Source organism: Polypterus senegalus, chromosome 9 (genome assembly GCF_016835505.1).
Source record: "Polypterus senegalus isolate Bchr_013 chromosome 9, ASM1683550v1, whole genome shotgun sequence".
Classification (NCBI taxonomy): Eukaryota; Metazoa; Chordata; class Cladistia; order Polypteriformes; family Polypteridae; genus Polypterus; species Polypterus senegalus.
This window is the reverse complement of record NC_053162.1, coordinates 57,842,102-57,864,290: the sequence shown is the minus strand read 5'-3', so window position 1 is coordinate 57,864,290 and position 22,189 is coordinate 57,842,102. Positions and strand designations below refer to the sequence as shown.

The following is a 22,189-nucleotide window of genomic DNA, read 5'->3' as shown; positions in this document are numbered from 1 at the left end:
TAAAATATTAATAGGGGCAGTCGGTTTAATCCAATTTTAGACATGCTTGCTTCCTTCAAAAAGGGAAATATTGGAGGAGTCAAGGTTCATGTTGACCGATTACAGGTAAGAAAATTTTAATGTTATGCTTTGTGGAAAAAGTTTTCTTAAATGATGGGCAACTTTTACAGACTTTTTTTTTATAATTAATCGGGTTAAAGAATGTTATTATTTATTATATTAGACAATATATATATATATATATATATATATATATATATATATATATATATATATGTGTGTGTATATTAGACCTGGGAGTGTTAAAGTATTTGTTTTTGCAAATATTGTGGCTTTTTTTATGTATTAAAAAATATTGTTGCATGCAGGGCAAGCAATGAGGCAAACGGCTCAGGCAGTGCTTTGGTCATGATGGCATTTTCATGTAATTTTTTTTTTTTTAACATTTCGAAAAAATAATACAAAAAAGTTAGGAGTCTACCTAAAGAATTACATACCTTTACAAATTTTATTAAATAAAATTTTTATTTAAAGTTTTAACATTTCATTTTATGTACTTCATAACAATACGCCACATGTCAATACTTACAACCGGTGTTCATTTTCTTGATTTATGCATAATCACATAGGTGCAAGGGAGTGGGAGGAAAGGGGGAGAGACCTCTTTATGGCAGTCCTGGTGCAACAGAAAAAAGTTGTGACAATCAAAATAACACTGTTTTTCTTTTTTTTTTCTCATTTTATGATTCTATAAGAATATCAAATCAATGTCATATCATATAAGTGCTAAATAATTTGAGTGGCACTAAAACCAAAATAAGTCTCTAGTACTTCTGTATTTAACTCGCCAGTCTACCAGGTAGCTTACAGTGCTGATTGCCCTAATATAATGACCAAATTTTACAAATTAGAAGTGTAATGATTATCCCTACTCATTATTCCAGTTTGCAGTATTTTCACTAATCTATGCAAAGAATGCAACATAACCATCCAAGTAATGCACTGTGTCAGTTTTTAAACAAGGTATCAGCTACAGAGATCTTTTTTAGCGAGTCATGAGCAAAGGTGTAGGTAGAGCAGTGTTTTTAAACTTTTTTTCTGTGCTGGCACACTTTTTGTAACCCAAATAATCCCAAAGCACATAACAATTCTACCAACCAAAAAAGCATTAAAACTCTTAGACATGCTAAACTGTCCAAAGGGAAGGGACAGGGAACGGCAAAAATAGCATTTTGGAGATTGCTGTTCACAGACACAGCATTTAGTGAGCACTTTGGACGCATTTCCCAGCTGCTTCATCCTCTTGCCTGCTCATACAGGCAGTCCTCTCTTTGCCTCACTCAACTGACCCAGGATCAGAGTCATCTCGTATGCTCACTGGCTCTCAGCTCTGCAAGAGTCACTGGCAAACATGTACCCATGCAGATGGACCTCTGTCAAGTCACCTGGCTGCTAAAGTGCTCCATAAGTACTTTGTATGCAAAACAGCAGTCACAGAGCTGCTTTTATTTTGCCTTTTCTAGATAATTCTGTCCTCCTCAGACAAATCTCAACCACCTGAGAAGCATGTCTCTTTCTCAGGTCAGGAACCAGGAGTACAACACTGTTATTTCCATGGCACACCAGTTTAGAACACTTGTGTAATTATCAAATTGTTGATGGCATTGAAAAATTGAGGATAGTATTTGTGGAATTTTAACACAAGTTTTAATGTGTGCCCATTTAAGAGATGCATATTCTTTCAATTAAATCAGTCTTCAGGAGTGCATTCAATGTCAACAGTAGTTTCGATCACTTAATTTACTTTGACTTTTAATATGCTATGCCAATTTGAGAATTAATACATTGGCCTCATTTTCTTATTTTCTTCTGTTCAACTTGCTTTTTAGGAAGGTATTCAAATTCAGGTTGTACTTGCTCAAGTAGTGGTTAGTTTAATGTTGAGGTTTAAGTTCATTGTTTTTAAATTCCATTATGTTGATTCTAAATTAATTTTGTGTTTAAGTATGTATTTATGTCATGATTTATGTTTTAATTTTATAATTACTTGTTTTAATGTTAGATGCAGTTAATCGCAATTAATTACATACATTTATGCAATTAATTAGTTAATTGTTTTTAATTGATTCTCAGCCCTTAGATATATTGACTTGCTGAAGAGAGTAGGAGGTCAGTCCAGGTTTCTAAGAAAATCAGCTTTATTGTTGTGATGACAGGAACATTCTCAAAGCATTTATTCAAACGGGAGTTATCACTTAAGCACACACAGCAGACAAGCACAGACACTGACAGGCTCCCTGCATTAGTTCCATTCTCCGATTAAAAGAACAGATAGCGTTCCTGCACAAGAGAGAAGACAGAAAAGAGAGCAAGGCCAGGTCAGTGGACTATTTTAAATGTTCCCCTTATCAACCATCTGGCAACAGACAGGTTACCCGGTGAGCCTGCAAACTTACAGTTGAACTGGCAGAGGACAACCACCACTGCCTGTTTTAATGGAGATTCAGCACACAATGCAGCTGGAGGGGTCTGCCGGTACCTCGCACTATATATATAAAATCACTTGATAATACCATTATAAATTGAGAACTGGTTACTGATAGCAAACCTCTTCCTCCTAATCTTATCCTTGCATTCCTTGTTTTATTTTATATGTCAGAAATGACCACTACCCTTTTGTTAATGTTATTTGCATTCTTATTCTATTTTTTCACGTTTTTTAAATTCTCCAAAGCAAGAAATTATTTATTAATCTAGAAATCAATGCATACCTGCTTTGACACACGTGATTGTTACTGATATTTAAAGTGAACATTTATAAGGTGTTTTTTTTTTCCACTTTCAAGAATGCTCTTCATGCTCTACATACTTCTTTTGGGGTTTAAGGAAAACCAATGTAGTTTTAAAATGATGTGATAAAACTAATCATGACACACTAGATAGTGGCAACATGTTGATTAGCACATGCAAGCATTAAGTTCACTATACTCTGTATACATCACAATAGTGCCTATAAAACAATTTTTTTAAAAGCAAAGACCTCATACCTCTCAACACATTTTTGCATTATGTAGTGTTTTGTATATACTGTACTCAGTAAGATTTTCCCCTGTCCGTCCAAGTTTTGTTCATGGTACTTTTATATTTCGGACCCTTCAATGCCATGTATGTCCAGTATTGAATCATGTGTCATTTGTCAGTATTACCTGTCAGTATCCTACATTTCTTGGAGTTTATAACATTTGTAAACTCTTCCCAGTTATACATAATGAGTCACAGTGAAGTTATAGTTTTTTTGTATTGCTTTTTATCTTTAGATTGTGGTGTTATGTGCTTTGAAAAGCACTCCTTGATGATTTAAGAAAAATACTATTCTGCATATTAAAACCTTACAAATAAAGCACTGATGAGCATCAGAGCTCTTTTTATGGTATCAATATGTCAAAAAAGTTGAATTAAGCAGTTCATAGGCATTAAGTATGATTTCTTTTTAAAGCAGTTTGTGTTGTTTCATGTTAAAAAATGTAAAATGATAAAAATGTAGATAGCAGTACAATGTCCACATCACTACAAATAAACTAATATCAGAAAAAAATTAACTTAAGGTTTTATGTTTTCTTCAGTTATATTTACATAAGGAAACAGCTGACTTCTCAGCTGCATCAACATAGAAAAGAAAGAATAGTATATGCACACAACAGGTTAAAAAATCACAAACATCAGCTACATTTATATAATTTAAAAAAACATCTTTGGTAACCTTTTGTAACAATTAACAAGGTTTTCTCAAGACATGTTCACTATACTTAATAAAAATTATAACCCTAATATACTATTGCCTATGATAATTTTCTTAAAAAGTAAAATGATAAATAAATAAAACTTTGTGTGAATCATCACATGAAAACAATACATAAAAATTAAGAAGTTCTGGAAAGCAAATAACATAAAATGTAAGTATCGTAAATGGTAACATAACAAGGATCTGGTTAGGAGGACTAAAATTAAAAGAGAAAACATTGTTGGCAGCCTCAGTTAAATAACACACAGGAATTTTACATTGGCTTTTTAGGGTCTGGACTGACCCAAAGGATCAGTGGTTAGCTAGGATTATTATAACAGCATTGGTGAAATAAAGGGAGAGGAGTGGGATGTATTGACGAAAAATGTTACTGGTGTGTAGTCTAGTGCAAATTCAATAACAATATTTGTTTAACACATTTTCATACACACAATGTAGTGCTATACAAAATGTCAAATAAATTGTTACCAGAAAAATAAAATGCATGAAAATTAGAGTATAATATTGAATAAATAAAACACAAAATATAAACCAAATGCATTAGCATAAAATTGATATATGATTGATATGTATAGTATTGTTTTTATGTCTCTAAAGCCAAATCCAATAAGGGCAGATGGCCAGGGAGGTCAGAAAAAAAAATCTAGAGCCGAGAGGCTTGAGGGAAAGAAAACAAAACCTGCAGGGGTTGCAAAGACATTAGACTGCCCAGCCCCCACTGAGTATTCTCCCTAACATAAATGTACTTGAGTAGTTCTTTATTATGTTTTTGGGGTTGTCCTAGACAATTCAATGTTGTGGGTCTTGTGGATAGTTAGGGAATTCACTTTCATTTCAGCATTGAGCTTTGATCAGGAGGTGGACTCTCAAAAAGTCTCCACAGAAAAAACGGAAAAGAAGGCATAGAGAAGTTAAGATTAATAATGATTATTAATTCATTTAAGAATATGATGATTCTATGCATGAACAGTCTATAAGGAGAAGAACTAAAATGTAGTTTGCTAAAAACACAAATTTAAAAAGTGTTTTTATACATTTTTTAAAGTAATCCATGGTGTTAGTCTGGATTATTTATATTAGTAAATTCTGATTCTTGGTGCATAACAGCAAAAGGCCACATCAACACGCTTTTATTCTTAGCTATTGGAGTAATAAGCAGACCGCTATTAGAAGAACTAAGGACCTGTCTAGAAATGCAGGTGGACAGGTACTCCAAAATACTGGAGAAAGCAAGATTATTTAAAACTTTGTACACCATCACATATACCTTCATATGTCAGGAGTAAAATTTTAAAATTAGTTTTAAACCTATTTATAACCCAGTGAAGTGATTTCCATTATATGCTTATACTCCTTAAGGCTAGTTACCATTTTTGTCCAGTGAATTAACTGTAGAGTAATAATTAAATAGTTAAAACAGGCTGACTGATTTACTTTATAATTGTGAGTTTATTCTTTATTCTGCTAGAGACAAATTCATTTTTTAAGATCCGGTAGTTTGAGAAACTGACTTATGACAAAGCAGGCTTTAGAAAGCAGCATTTTTTTAATAGTCAATTTAATTGATTTAATAAATTACACTATAAGGAATTAATTAAAACCAATTAGACAATTTTTTAATAATAAAAAAACTACATTTGCAGACAAAATGAATTTGTTCTCAAGAAAAAGAGACAAGTATTCAGGGACATTTAGTCTTGGTTTTAGCAGTGTAAAAAAAAAAAGTAGATCAACCAACCCAGCTCAGTTAAAATTTAGCAAAAAGAACAGCGTTTACAATTCCTCTTTCAAAATGTTTACCCCTAAACATGAGCAGTATAAGATGCAAAATATAATAGCAGCAGCAACTCTATTAGTATGGGTATTAGAATTATTGAAACATGTCTGTACCTCTATTAAAAGTCTTTGAGAGAAATATATCATTGTCTACACATTTGTCAGGAAAGATGGACTTGTAAGAAAAAAGGGGTCTATAGTATTATGTGAAATAATACTCAGGCTCAAAAGATCTCTGTTAAAGAAAAAAACATGTCATAATCATTGTGGGTTAAGTTAATAAGAAGGAACCCCAGACATTTGGTGAATGTAGTTTATATGCCGCCTAATTCAGATACTTCATATAAAAGGATATTATTTAGCCATATAGAGCAAGGAAAAATATGGAATTATCAATGAGGATTCCATATTGAATTATGGAAGACCTATCTAAAATGATGAACAAGACAAATTACTATTTATTCATCCTGTTCCTCTTAGAACCAACAAGAATTAATGCCGGTCTAGGCCTTGTGTTTTCTCATAATAAAGACTCCCTAGAAGAACATGTTATTGAGCCTTAGATCAACAAAGATCACATGACTTATTTTGAAATTATCTTTGAAGACATACAAATGCAAACCAAAGACGTACTTGTGGAAACCAGATTTGTGGGCACAGAAAAACTCCTAAAATGCAAAAAGTATAAATGGAAACAATGCAAATTCAGATATTAGATTGTGTCATGTCAGTGACATTGTGATCCAGGTCCAAAGTAAATATATCCAAGTAACTAAATAAAATAATAAGACTGAAAAAAATTACTTGAATACTGAAGATTACTAAATGCATTACTATAAAAAAGTGAAACTAAAAGGATACAAGAGTCAGATGTGTTTCTTGAGCTAGATTTATTGAAGACTAATAAAACATCCAGGACTGGTGAGGTTGTTTGTAATAGTCTTACTGAAATAAAGGATGTTATTATAAACATTCACTAAGTGTATTCCAGCAATCACTTCAGAAAGGAGACACATCTGATGACTAGAAATTTAATCATTTAAGAAAAGGACATAATTGATTAAAGTAACTAATAAGCCATTATTTTTACTTCTACAAAATATTATGGGAACTATAATTAGAAATAAATTAGACAGTATGTATGAAAGTAATACACTACATAACAGAAAGCATCAAAATAATTTTGTCAAATCAGTATATGTCTCTTATAAACAAGATAAAACATGTGACATAATTTATCTGTATTTAGAAACCAGTTTTGATATTGTTCTGCTTTAGAGATCTATATATATAATTCACTAAGGAAAGACACCCATGGAAAGCACGCCAGAAGGGGTGTGGATTCACTATGCCACTGACAAGTAAGACACCTATGGCGCACGCAGGAAGGAGCCACGGCGGAGGTGAATCGCCATATGCAGTGTGTAAAACGGTTTGCAAGGGGTATCCCATGGGATCCTTAAAACAATCCTTTACACCTGAGGTTAAAACACAATGAAGTAAGCAGTCTTTAAAAACCGAGTTTTCGGTTACAACGCACAACCGTGTGCACCAGAGCAAACTGTTTTACACGCTACATACAGCAATTTTCATCTGCGACAAACATGCGTCTTCTTAGATGCTCCTGCAGGAACACGGAAAGTCTACGTGAGTCACAGGTGTATCTGGACTGTGCAAAGACGACAACGACTCAAGTGACGAGTTGGAGGTGGGCACATGAGCGATTGCGGTCCGCCAGTTTTCAGTCACGGACGATTGTGTGTTGGTTTGTTCCGTGCATTGTTACAATGTTGCTTTTCTTGCTGATTTATTACATTACCGATTTTTCAAATGTTAATTTTCTCCCTGTGCTTAAAAATCTTTAAAAAAAAAACGGCCTGATTATGCAGCATATGGTACGCCACGGGTTGGCTAGTTAGTATTACAACTTGAAGCCATTGGTGTCAGAGATAGCTTACAAAACTGTATTGCATGTTGGTGTACTGAGAGGCTCAAGGAATTAAATTTCTTTAATCTTTGGCACGGAAGACTACATACAGACCTAATCCTGATATTCAAAATAATTCAGCAGCATTGTTTCATAAATTACATACTGAAGGACACAAGTGAAAATTAAGAAGAGTGGTTAAGAGAGAAGCCATAGAGAATTTCTTGTTAAAGGCTCACAGTAATTTGGAACAGATTACCAAATCATGTTGTCAAAGCAGAAACATTACAGATACCAAAATATATTTAGACAAGAATGGTCACCACCCCGACCCGATTTCCCCAAACCATTAATAGAACTTTATGTCTTCACTTAATACATTTAGAGATAACAGTAAATTTGGGGAGGAAAAAAAAACTCTTCTTTTGGAGACCTGAATCCATACATACTGAATGCACAATTCACTAGATTGTAATTTAACCTAAAATATTATTCCCAAACAATTAAACCTTCTACTCCTAATCACAGATGTTACAAGCAACCTCTCTTTATACGTATTCTGAAATAATTTGTTATAGCTGACACATTTTGATATAATATTATGTAATGTCATCTCATTAGCGACACCAGTATCTTTGCGTACTTGATAAGAACTGATACTTCTTGCAAGTAGGTTTTTTTTTCCTTCTGCATACTGATTTTTATTAATTGATTTGAAGTGGTTGTAGAAGTAATGCAGAATACATCGTCAAGAATATTTTTATGATAATTTGTCAATGTTCTGTTTTTTCAGACATTAATATCTGGAGCAATTGTAGAACAACTGGATTTTCTTCGCATTAATGAAACAGAGGAGTATGAAATATTTAAAATACTTTGTTGTATGTGTATTTCTTTTTAAATAGTAAAACAATCTTTTTTTTTTTTTTTTTTAAAGACTTCCAGAATTTAAAAGTTTTGAAGAGCTAGAAATGCCCAAGCACTCCAAAGTCAAACGACAAACAAGCACACCCAATGCTTCTGACCTTGAGCAGCAGCCGGAAATTAATATCAATGACTGGAAACAAGCATCCATACATGAGATACTTCAGAAGCTTAATGTAGTTATTTTTTTCTCTTTGTTGTTGTAAAAGCAGTTTGAAAGCTTGTAAGTTACATTTTAGATGTTTATTGTGAAATGGTAGCAAGATGGATAGTTTTGCCATATCACAGTAGTTAGACCTCATTTCATTTTTTATGTTATGTACATTTCCCAGTATTTTGTGTGAATTTCTGCCAGTGACACTGATTTAATTTTTCTCATATGCCATACAATCAGGTTGATTAGTGATTTTAAATTCACAGTTAAGCAATTATAGTTGTGTGTTTGAATGTGCCTTGTGGTTGATTAGTATCTTAACCATGGTTGGTTCTACCTTGAGCCCTAAATTATTCTTCTGCTGGCAATGTGTTTATTTTTTGATATATGTTTGAATTTTTTTCAGGATTGTAACTGTCTTGCAAGTCAAGCACTTCTTGCTAGCATACTGTTGAAAAGAGAAGGTCCTCATTTCTTAACTAAAGAAGGTAATCATCTTTATAGTTAGTTAGACAGTATAATACTGTACATAATGCTTCTCATTGGAAAGCCCAGATTAATTTTGCTCTGCAGCTACCTTTTTGTTTAGGCTTTGACATAGTGTATCAATATGAATAAGTTTTCTCATTAAAATTGAATATTCTTATATCTGTTAGTAAGAATCAGCACAAAAAAATCTTATTAGTCAAATATCAATAGAAACTCATCTGTTCTTGACTCACACCAGTTATTTAGTATATGTGTTAAAACTGCAAAGTCTAAATTGTATTCTTTCCAGCATGCACAAGCAAATAAGAAGTGAAAATTAATGTCAGCTTTTTTCCTGGCTATTTATGTATATTACAGTTTAGGATAATGGGACATTTTGTGTTTCATTTATCTCTTAGTCATATTAGATGAAGAAATTAAACTCAGAAAAAAAAATCAAGAACAACAAGATTTACCAAATTAGTGTAAGAAAATAACTACATTTTCTAAATTACAGCAATCTGTAGAAGAGTCCATCATTTTAGAATATAGATTAAAAAATAAATACAGTGAGTTTACAAGGTTTTGAAACTGCAATATACATAAATCTGCTTATATTTAAATGATTCAAAAATAATGCAAAAGAAAATAAAGTTGGTAAAGCAATACTTACAAATATATGCGTAATATTTTCATTTGTTCATTTTACAGTTGCTTCTCCAAATCAGTCCATGCACCATCTCTGACTCTCTTTCTGCTCTAAAAGCTGGTTAATTGTTCCATAAAATGCAGAAGCTTATTTTGTGTCAGGAGGAGCAAGTTATATAGTGATATAAAGGAAAGAAAAGCAAATGCTTATCTATGAAAAGGTTTTTATATTTTAGACAAAATTATTATATTTTATCACCATTTAAACAATAGGAAAAAATTATCTAATTTTCAAATATAACATTCAGTAAATAAGAGTTTACACTAATATTAAATTGGCAGAAATTCAATTGCCTTGAGTGGAGAAAGTATAGCCTTTCTTTTAACATTGCATGAAATGCCTGTAAATTAGAATTGGGTACACCCAAACAAGTGTAAAAGATGAAAATATCATTACAGAGTATCTCGGAGGGCTCATATAAACATCAGAAACCAGCAGGATGTTTCTGTCTTAGCAACTGAAGTGTGGTTTCCAAGCAATTTATAGTCAATCATCGAACTGTCTGAGATTGTCTGGAGAGAATATTAAACCCCTGAACCTTTGTGTCAGCCTGGTCATTCCACCAAAATCAGCATTAAAGCTGATAGAAAGATGTGTCAGGAAGTTTCCAAGAATCACTTGCTAAAATCATGGAATTTATGTTCAAGTCTTGCCTCAATTTATATACAGAAATTACCAACATAAAAGAGACTGTACAACTTGGCCATACTGTACATGTAAGATGACAAAAAAAGAACACCCTTTTCTCAAAAATGAGTACAGTGTCATAAAAAGACTGGGAAAAACCAAAAGGTTTGGGGCAGCTTGGCTGTAAAATTGGTTAATTTAGTTGAGCTGTGATTGGTTCAGTGTCCAAAATAGAACTGACTTGAAGGAGAAAATGTGCCGACTTTAAACATACACATAGAATTACTAGACGCCTCATGACCAGCAGCATCGTATGTCACGTCGCTGCCATATTGCGAGTGGCACTGCTGTGGAGTGAAGTAATGGATAAAGATTCCTCACGCATGTGCTGCTTGGGATTGTACAAACCGCTGTACACTCCAAGCCAGATCCTGGGGGATTACATTTCATAGGTAAGGCTGAACAATTGTTTTGGTTATATTTGGCCATTAGAAATTCCCGTTTTATAATCTTAACTTTAGCTGCGCTAGGTTAAGCTAGCAAAGCTATGCATTTATGTGCTCAAGTTAGCCTCCAAAAAACGTTTTTTGGCTAATCAAATTTAGTCACCAACTATGTTGATTGTTGTTGGCTGTTAACATTTCTTAAACTTTGAAGGTTTCCCAAAGAAATCCACCTCAGGAAGCAGTGGGAGGTAGCCCTTAGATGGGGATTTTGAGAAAGCTGTCCTGTGATGTGTGCCATGCTAGTTTGGTAACAGATGCTGTTTCGGCATCATATGATCAAAGCTACCTCTTGCTTACATTAAAAAACAAAGGAGGTTTGATAATTCCTTCTGAGGGTACAGTCAAGGTGGTCAAAGTAGCTGAGTGTGTTATCCGACAGTCGACATTAGGGCAAGCTGTCAGTGTATCTTTAATCAGTCAGTTTGTTCAGGCTGAGATTGGTTCAGATGATGTGTTTTTTCTCAAGGAGCACATTGAGGAAACACTGTTTTAAATTGACAACCATCATTTTATGCTCATGTCTTTAGTTCTGTCTGTCTTCCACAAATTAATGCTGCACCATATTGCCAGACTGAATACTCTTAAATTACAGGATATGAGTGAGCGAGAGGGAGTGTAAGTCTGTAGGAGATCAGTGAGGTAGGGGGGAGCAAGACTGTGGAGAGCTTTAAATGTTAAGAGTGGTATTTTGTATTGTATTCAGGAGTGAACAGGGAGCTAGAAGTTGAGAGAGAATAGGTGTAATATGTTCAGTGGATTTAGAACAGGTTATTAACCTGGCAGCAGAATTTTGAAGACGTTGTAAGCGATGGATAAGTTTTTGTGGGATGCCAGATAGAATAGCATTACAATAATCTATATGTGAGGTGACTAGGGCATTAACCAATACTTCAGTACTGTGTTGCATAAGAACAGGATGAAGACTAGAAATGTTTCGGAGATTGAAGAAGGCAGTCCGAAAAACGTTACTTATATGGGAGGAATTATTTAATAATAATAATATTTATTATTATTATTTAATAATTGCCATTATTAGTGTATAAATGGATATAAATAATTTCATTTAAACAATTCATCAAAATCTATTGTATGTAAACGATACTGTTTTAAACGTTATTGTTTTTTCATCAGAAAACCCAGTTTCCACGTCTACCTCTATTAATTTAAATGGCACTTTTTCCACTCGCAATGTGGTGGATGCGCTGACGTAGTGTGTCGACTGGGCAACACAGTGAATGCGGCGTCTATCTATATATGTCTTATGGCTTTAAAGGCCAGTACAAGATGGGACGTCATCAGGACCGGAAGTGACGTCGTCATTAGAGCCTTAATCTAGCGGGTTTTCTCCTGGATGGTCTGCAGAGGATTGAGAAAGAGAGTTAGTGCAGCTCGCGACCCCCTGGTTTAATGAGGTACTACTATTATTCAGGCCCTCTAGCTGCCTCCCGTTTGCACATGTGTGACAACAGATAAATAAGTTATATTTGCCAGGTGAAGAACATGTGCTCTGGATTGGTGAAACAAAAGTTTAGCTGTTTGTTGTTAAAGGCAGATATCATGTTAAAAAACTAAGATCTCAACTGTAAAGCATGATTGAGGAAGCAGTGTGGTTTAGGGCTACTTTTCAGCAACAAGTCAACTTGCCGTCATAGAGTGAGCCATGAACTCTACATTGTACCAGAGAGTACTTGAGGAGAATGTGAAGCCATCTGCCTTCTTCTAAGGTCCAAATACAGTTCAACTTCAGTTTTCTGACAATGATTCAAAAAAATTTGAAACCCTCAAGCATACCCAATAAAGCAAGGGTGTCAAACTAAGATCCTGGAGGACTACAGCAGGTTTTTTTTACTTGACTTATCTTCCCTTCATGTTGTTTTCCTTTTTTTTAACGCTCAATCCTCTGAATTGCTTCAAAAATGATATATGAACCAACAGATGACCAGCTAAGTTCCACAAACTTCAATCAATTTAATTCCATCCAGGTTCTTAATTATAAAATTATTCTTGTTGGTAATTAAAACCATTATTTAATTCCATGGCTTCTTGGTACTCTCATTCTGCCATTCCAAACATTTCCAAAACTGCTGATTTTCATTTTCAGAGGTCAGTCAAAATGTTTTTCTGACCTGAGCAGATCAGTATTATTGAGATATTCACCTTTCTTTATTTTCAAATATTGCATCTTAGACTGGTAAGCTGGCCATGTGTTGGCTCAATTTGCATATCATTATTAAAAAAAATAAGGAGTCTTGAGTTTTAAATAACAAGTCAGAAATTGTCACTGATTAAGAAAGTGACAGGAAGGAAAACCTGCACCCACTGTAGCAATCCATGATGGGAGTTGGACACCACTAAAGGATGGGTCAAAAATAAGAAATGGCGGGTCATGAAATTTGTAGGTTAAATCCTATACTAACAGAAATTCTGTGGTAACACTTGAAACTGGCAGTTCATGCAAGAAAGGCCTCAAATAGCATGTAGTTGAAGTAGCTTTATAAGGAAGAGTGGCAAAATTTCTCCAGTCAATATAGGAAACACCTACACAGAGTTATTTTTACTGAAAGGAGCAACACCAACCATTAAACCTAGGGCTGTACTTATTTTTCCACAGCTGAGAAGTGAATTTCTTGACTTTTTCTTTGAATAAATGATAGCAAAGAATACTTTTCAGTGTTATTTGTTAAATTAGATCACCTTTATCTGACTGTACTAAAATGAAGACCAAATATCAATATGAACAAATATGTTGATGAGCATACCTCTTTTCATGGTTTGTCTTTATTTTTTCACAGCACTGTCTAAAATATATGTCAGATGTGTGTATTTACCTGGGGTCTTCCAAAATCGTGGAGAATTGTTACTTTTGGAGCACCTATTATGTAGACATCTCTATTGAAGAACGTATTCAGTGTCTCTCTCTCTCTCTCTCTCTCACACACACACACACACTCCATCTTCTCTGAGACTGACCCTGGCTCCCTAGCATTATGAACTAAAATAAGCAGGTTCAGTTTTCTGCAAATGAATAAGGGGGATGTGCCAAGATGTAGTGACTACAAAGGGATAAAATTGATGAGCCACAGCCTGAAGTTATGAGAAAGAGTATTGGAAGCTAGGTTAAGAAAGGAGGAGATAATTAGTGAGCAGTAGTATGGTTTCATGCTGGGAAAGAGCACTACAATTACGATATTTGCTCTGAGAGTGTTGATGGAGAAGAAGGCCAAAATGAGCTGCATTGTGTGCTTGTGGGCTTAGAGAAAGCGTATGACAGTGTGCCTGTAGAGGAGTTGTGGTACTGTATGAGGAAGTCTGGAATGGCAGAGAAGTATGCAAGAGTGGTACAAGCAGTGGTGAGGTCTGCGGTAGGAGTTACAGATGCATTCACGGTAGAGGTGGAATTATATCAGGGATCAGCTCTGAGCCCTTTCTTATTTGTGATGGTGATAGACAGGTTAACAGATGAGATTCAACAGGAGTCCCCATGAACTAGGATGTTTGTGTATGACATTCTGATCTGCAGCGAGAGTAGGGAACGGGTTGAGGCCCTGAAGAGGTGGAGTATGCTCTAAATAATGAATGGATGTCAATAGGAAAAAGACAAAATACATCTGTGTGAATTAGAGGGAGGTCAGTGGAATGGTGAGGATATAGGGAGTATAGTTAGCGAAGGTGGGTGAGTTTAAATACTTGATGTCAACAGTACAGAGTAACAGGGAGCGTGGAAGGGAGGTGAAAAAGAGTGCAGGAAGAGTGGAGAACAGTGTCAGAAGTGATTTGTGACAGACGGGTCAGATGGGTACCAGCAAGAGTGAAAGGAAGGTCTATGGCAGGAGATGGTGGCACTGACCAAATAATGGGAGACAAAGCTAAAGATGGCAGAGTTAAACATGTTAAGATTTGCTTTGGTTGTTATAAGGGTGGACAGAATTAGGAATGAGCACATTAGAGGGTCAGCTCAGATTCGATGGTTGGGAGACAAAGCCAGAAAGGCTTTCATTATAGATAGGTGAGTTTGCATTGGTTTGGACATTTGCAGAGGAAAGATGCTAGGTATATTGGCAGAAGGATGTTAAGGATGGAGTGGGCAGGTAAGAGGAAAAAAAGAGGCCTAAGAGAATGTTTATGGATGTGGTGAGAGAGGACTTGAAGGTAGCGGGTGTAACAGGGCAAGATGCAGAGGACAGGAAGATATTTAATATTAGTTGAAAATGTTTTGAAGCAAATAGACATTTGGATTTTTAGTGTCTTTGTCTGTGTTGTTGAAATTCGATCCGAGTCCAGAGAGCAATCTGATAATAGTAAGCAGTTTCTCTCTACCTTTTTGTAACTCTCTTCAACTGGTCATTCTTTTTTCATTGTCAAAGAAAGCATGTGGTGCGCAGCTGCAATATTTTCATATAAATGACAGAGGCCAAATACACTATACCTCTGCTTTATTTTAACAATATCAGCTTCTACTATAAAATAATCAGAATTTTAACTTGTCATATTGCTTTGCATCCCTGGGAATCTATGCATTTAACCTTTACACACGTCAATAAAGTGATATAAAATATGTGGTCTGTTTATCTTGTGATTTAAGACAATACTTTCATGCAGTTATTATAATGTTTCAATGCTAATATGCTAAAGCTGTCAATAATAAGCATAGAAAGGAGAGGTTAGGAGCATGCGCATAGATATTAGTATGTGATAACTGAGAAACTTTTAATCTCATGTTTTCATGAAGAATGTAAAGAAATGTGTGATAGAAGTCAACAGTGACTGATACTGTACAGTGGAAAACACTGTGGAAAATATGTATGGATAAAGAAAAAACGGTGGAAAGTGCACTTTTTTGTAATGTTAAATATGTATTTCAGAAATAATCTGCAAATATTATAAAGAAGAAATTAAAGCCTCTTGTTTTTTTTTTTTTTGTTGCTTAACCCATGTAAATTGCAGTACAATTCATAACGTCAATAACATTTTTGGATGGAGTATGCCTTTAACTGATTTTGTGGTCTGCTTCCTAACTCATTTATTGTGTGTTATTGTTCTTCAGTATGGAATGCATTATTTATCAGATGACTAAGTATAATACATAACTATAGGTACATGTAGTTATGCTTAAATGCAGAACTATAACTTAATAGAGAAAAATCTTTTAATATTTGTTGTCTTGTAAACTTATTATATACTGTTAAAATTTATTTCTTTAATTTAAGGCACTGTTTTGGATCTCCTTGAGAGAATTTATAGAAGAGCAGGAACAAGAAAACTTTGGTTAGTTTTTTTTTTTTCATATTTTATTCCTTGTATCTTTAATATTACGTTACTAGTGACAACAACCTTTTTGACCATTTTCTTAGTTAGATTACATGTTAGTTTACTTTCTGACACATAACATAGTAATTTTCAATATAAACTTTTATTTGTTATTGTATAATTGTGAGTTATAAATATAAAGGAAAATTATTTTGAATTGAAAGTGCATTAAATAGAATTTTTCTGTTCTGCATTTCTTTATAGCTTTAGTTCTAACCTTTAATTTATAATGAAGGAAGTTCAGTAAATAGAAGTGTTAACATTACAAGCATTTAAAGAGTTAAAACTGAGACCTATAGAGATGTGAGTGCTTGTTTGTAAATATGATTCAAAAACTATTAGCATGGCACACCATTTAAAACAAATGCCAACTACTACTAATATAAAATATCACATATAGAAAGCTAACTAGTTTGTATTCCAGTCTTTGCCAACCTTTATATGTATCAGAGTTCTGCATTTTAATTAAGCTTTTTCATGATTTTATGCTAACATAATGTAACCTTAACTTCCCATTTATTTTATTATTAATCTTTTATTTAGAAATAGGTGACAGTGGCATAAACCTTTCCTCTCTCTCTTCCTTTTGTTTTTATGTGTAAACCTTCTTTATAATTACCAACTGACCATAGGCTGACTGTACGATATGCTGCTGCATTTACAAAGAGACTTGCCTCCTCTATAGCCCCACATATTACCACTTTGGTGGTTCATGGCAAGCAGGTAATGGACTGTGACCTTAAAACAGAGCCGCATGTGAGTGTTCTTTACTGCATTGCAGCACAAATAAGCCCTGCTACCTACTTGTTGTGCTTCTTTGGCAGCTTTTACTAATCAGTTCCCCTGTCCATAATTCTGCTATAACTTCCACATACACTTAGCATAGGTTGCTTTCAAGGATCATTAAAAGTAAGTAATTTCTTGAATTATTACTGACTTACCTATACTATTCATTTTGGTGTCCTCCAACCTTGCTTTTTATATTACATGAGTTGTCTTAAAATGCTAGTAGTCTCCATTAGGTTAATGTTTTATACTTACTATACCTTTCATGTTTTAATTCATATGTGGTTTTTAATATAAGGTAATACTAATACAATAATAAACACTTGTTCTTGAGTACAATACAATTGGCACATTTCAACCTCTGATGTTTGCTATTTTTATGTAGGCATTCATCAATTAACTTTGACACATAATTTACAGCCACTCTCCCATATAATGTAATCATGAATTAGCAAATATTAAAATATCATGCAGCTGAAGTTAATGTTAAAAATTAATTGTCTGAGTCTGGGAGAAAATTGCACATGCAAGGTCTGAACTTACAGAAGTCATTATGTGTAATTCCTTGCAGCAGCTCAAAATGCAATGGGAGTCTTAATGTTTTGCAGCACAGAAATTCATGAATCTTAATGAGGACATAATGAAATTTAGTTTTCTTTATTTAATATTTTTTAAAATCTTTATTTTTGATTCTGAAAACTTACAGACATTATATTACAATTTTTAAATGAAATGTTTTAACCATAATGTAGGAAATTATATTCATGAAAAATGTATAAAGTTAAACTAATGGCCATGGTTGTTTTCACTGGCTACATTTTTCTGTTCATGAAGTAAAAAAAAAAAAAAAAAAAGTATATTTTTAGTTTTTCATGTTCATTGCATATTTAAATGTTACGTTTTTAAAACACATAATTGTAAAATCAGTTCAAGAACCTGTTTTGCAAAAACTGAATATGTAGTTGACCATGCTGATTAAAGAATTTTGTAATGCTTCAGTTTTTGTTTTTTTTTTGGGATTATCTTGTTTTTCCTTTTTTTTGTTTTGCTTTATCCACCAGGTCTGTCGTACGACTAGCAGCCAGTCTGTTAGGTAAAGTAGTGGACAGCCTTGCACCTTCTATTACTAATGTTTTAGTACAGGGCAAGCAGGTAAGTTTGATTTATAGTTTCAGTGTTTCCATATAACACTGCATGCTTTGGACTTGCTGATTCCCCTATAAATAACAGTTTGCATTTGCTATATGGAGCTAATTAATATTTATTGTTTAAATATATTTATTCAAAAAACATATTGATTGGATGTAGCATATCAGGAAATGGATGAATAATTAAATGGGCAGTATCTGTATGCTATGATGCCAAGGTGGTCTAACATTTACTTTTATTTTTTTGGCAAAAGCCTTTATCCAAAGCAACTTACAACATTTGATATAAAATTGGTTACATTTCTTTTTTTTTCTAATTGCAGCACAGATGAGTGAAGTGAGTTGTTCAGGGTTACACACTGTCTGTGGCTGGATTTAAACCTACAGTCTCAGGGTTTGAAGTCCAAAGCCTTAACCACTGCACTACACTACCTAACATTATAAGTGTGTATTATTTTCTCTCACTATACTCTATTGGTATTATAGTAGCTCACTGGACAATTATCAAAACAAGGTTCACAAATAAAGCACAGTTACACTGTAACACTATACAAACGTGTACATAGTACAAGTTAAACATAGTGTACCAAATAACCTTAAATGTGAGTGACATTTTATATCAATGGTGTCATTACAGTGTTTTTCACAATAAGTTGAATAGACTACAATTTTTAAATAAATGGAAAGCAGTTTCTTCAGTCTAAATGGAAACACAGACACAGAATGAGTCTCACAAGTAGAACTAGCAAGACTGTTTCAGAGGTGCACAGAAATTATTGTGAGTTTCAGGATAGCTACACAGTAGGGTCTTGGGACAATAACAAAATCTAACATCAAAGGATCTCGGAGGCATTCTCAAGTGTTAAAAGTATAAGGATTTATAATTCAGTAACATAATTATATATATATATATATATATATATATATATATATATATATATATATATATATATATATATGAAATTATACTAGTCAGAAAGCCACTGTGGATGAGTTGGCTAAATCCTATTATTTATTTAGGTTGAGTCAGGACTCTGGTAATATAATTCTAAAACAGCTATAAACTGGTAGTAGTTTGCCCAAGAAGAACAGTTAAAAGAAAATTGAAGTAGTTTAATCAAAAAGTGATAAATGCAAATTACTTCATCATTAGAACTGGTGATGCTGAACCATAGTAATTTCTTTTTCTTTTTTCGCTTGTGATAGCACCAACTTTAACCACAGTTAAACTTTATACATCAGATAGTAAATATGCTGTTTGTTTGTTCTGAAACTAGAACTCTGCTTTTAAATACATCTTTTGCAATGCTGCCAAACACTAGCATTTCTTAAATACTGCATGTGCTTATTGCTTTATTCTTTTCAGAGTTATTTGAATTTGCTTAATGAGAGTATTTATGTTTGAATATTTGTTAACAACTTTGATTTAATTACCTAGCATTCCAGTAAACTTGTCTCAAAGGTACAGGTTCAGTACATGTAAATAAAAAAAACTAACTGCTTCTTCCTTGTTTTGCATACTCGGGAAGCATTAGTCTAGTCCATCTTGAAGCAAATGCCTTAAATACATTTGAATATTCAAAGTGAGGAGTGTTCCTACATATTTTTTATAAAGCTTTATTGCATTTTTCACAGACCTTCCATTATGGAAAAATGTTCAGGTTTAGACATCAATTCTTTCCTTTATTAGCAATTCCATCTGCCTGGTGATAGCTATCCTCCTTCTAGATTAAAGTAAATTCTTATTTGAATATTTCTACCACTTACAGGTGGTGCTTTTCACAGGTTGTTTTTTTTTTTTTTTTGTACTTTAAGACAAATACCAATGGTAAAGGTAACGTATAATGTTTGACTATGAAAATGGCCGTTATAAAACCTTACCTACTGTGTATGAAGCAGAATACACTGATAAGAAAATCTAACAGATGGATTGTAAGAATGTAAAGAGGGAAACGTGGCAAGCCAGATTAACATTTCAGATGTCTCAAAATGAATTTCTGATATCTTAAAATGTAATTTACTTTTTAAGATATGTGAAATACATTTTGAGGTATTTTAAAATAATTTCTTTTACATTTTAAGAAATCTGCAGTTAATTCTGAGCTATCTCAATGCTTTTTAAGCTATCTTAATTATATTTCAATATATCTTAAAATAACTTACTACTGATTTTAAGATATCTGAAATTAATTTTTGAAATTAATCAAGATACTGTAAACACTCAAGAATTTTGAGATATCTCAAATACATTTTCAGATATCTTAGAATAACTTCCTGCACATTTCTCAAATACATTTTCAGATATCTCAAAATAACTTCCTGTGCGTTTCAAGATATCTCAAATCAACAGTCCTGGAAATGTCCAGTATGGCAGAATGGTCCCACCAACCAGCCACAGCATTAAATAACGTGTTTCAGTATCGTAAAAATTCGTAAAATACGTAAAATTTCGTATACAGTGCATCCGGAAAGTATTCACAGCGCATCACTTTTTCCACATTTTGTTATGTTACAGCCTTATTCCAAAATGGATTAAATTCATTTTTTTCCTCAGAATTCTACACACCCATAATGACAACGTGAAAAAAGGTTACTTGAGGTTTTTGCAAATTTATTAATAATAAAAATACTGAGAAATCACATGTACATAAGTATTCACAGCCTTTGCCATGAAGCTCAAAATTGACCTCTGGTGCATCCTGTTTCCCCTGATCATCCTTGAGATGTTTCTGCAGCTTAATTGGAGTCCACCTGTGGTAAATTCAGTTGATTGGACATGATTTGGAAAGACACACACCTGTCTATATAAGGTCCCACAGTTGACAGTTCATGTCAGAGCACAAACCAAACATGAAGTCAAAGGAATTATCTGTAGACCTCTGAGACAGGATTGTCTCGAGGCACAAATCTGGGGAAGGTTGCAGAAAAATTTCTGCTGCTTTGAAGGTCCCAATGAGCACAGTGTCCTCCATCATCCGTAAGTGGAAGAAGTTCGAAACCACCAGGACTCTTCCTAGAGCTGGCCGGCCATCTAAACTGAGCGATCGGGAGAGAAGGGCCTTAGTCAGGGAGGTGACCAAGAACCTGATGGTCACTCTGTCAGAGTTCCAGAGGTCCTCTGTGGAGAGAGGAGAATCTTTCAGAAGGACAACCATCTCTGCAGCAATCCACCAATCGGGCCTGTATGGTAGAGTGGCCAGACGGAAGCCACTCCTTAGTAAAAGGCACATGGCAGCTCGTCTGGAGTTTAGCAAAAGGCACCTGAAGGACTCTCAGACCATGAGAAACAAAATTCTCTGGTCTGATGAGACAAAGATTGTACTCTTTGGTGTGAATGCCAGGCGTCACGTTTGGAGAAAACCAGGCACCGCTCATCACCAGGCCAATACCATCCCTACAGTGAAGCATGGTGGTGGCAGCATCATGCTGTGGGGATGTTTTTCAGCGGCAGGAACTGGGAGACTAGTCAGGATAAAGGGAAAGATGACTGCAGCAATGTACAGAGACATCCTGGATGAAAATCTGCTCCAGAGCGCTCTTGACCTCAGACTGGGGCGACGGTTCATCTTTCAGCAGGACAACGACCCTAAGCACACAGCCAAGATATCAAAGAAGTGGCTTCAGGACAACTCTGTGATTGTCCTTGAGTGGCCCAGCCAGAGCCCAGACTTAAATCCGATTGAACATCTCCAGAGAGATCTTAAAATGGCTGTGCACTGACGCTTCCCATCTAACTTGATGGAGCTTGAGAGGTGCTGCAAAGAGGAATGGGCGAAACTGGCCAAGGATAGGTGTACCAAGCTTGTGGCATCATATTCAAAAAGACTTGGCTGTAATTGCTGCCAAAGGTGCATCAACAAAGTATTGAGCAAAGGCTGTGAATACTTATGTACATGTGATTTCTCAGTTTTTTTTATTTTTAATAAATTTGCAAAAACCTCAAGTAAACTTTTTTCACGTTGTCATTATGCTGTTATATTATTGTGGGCTGCATCAGGAGTGGGCAGGAGGAGGAGTACAGGAAGCTAATCAAAGACTTTGTTAAATGGTGCGAC

General features: G+C 34.3%; 1 protein-coding gene across 3 annotated transcripts in view; it reads left to right on the top strand.

The window, feature by feature from the left end:
- Positions 1 to 22,189, top strand: part of phkb (phosphorylase kinase, beta) — a 167,795-nt gene that overhangs the window by 98,119 nt on the left and 47,487 nt on the right. For 2 of the 3 annotated variants that reach the window (XM_039763120.1, XM_039763122.1), the window contains 6 exons: positions 15 to 105; positions 8,299 to 8,360; positions 8,443 to 8,605; positions 8,990 to 9,071; positions 16,101 to 16,158; positions 16,833 to 16,923. In XM_039763120.1, coding sequence (XP_039619054.1) covers positions 15 to 105; positions 8,299 to 8,360; positions 8,443 to 8,605; positions 8,990 to 9,071; positions 16,101 to 16,158; positions 16,833 to 16,923 — 547 coding nt within the window. Of the gene's footprint in view, positions 1 to 14; positions 106 to 8,298; positions 8,361 to 8,442; positions 8,606 to 8,989; positions 9,072 to 16,100; positions 16,159 to 16,832; positions 16,924 to 18,047; positions 18,139 to 22,189 lie in introns of all 3 variants that reach the window. The other variant, XM_039763121.1, reaches the window with a different exon arrangement.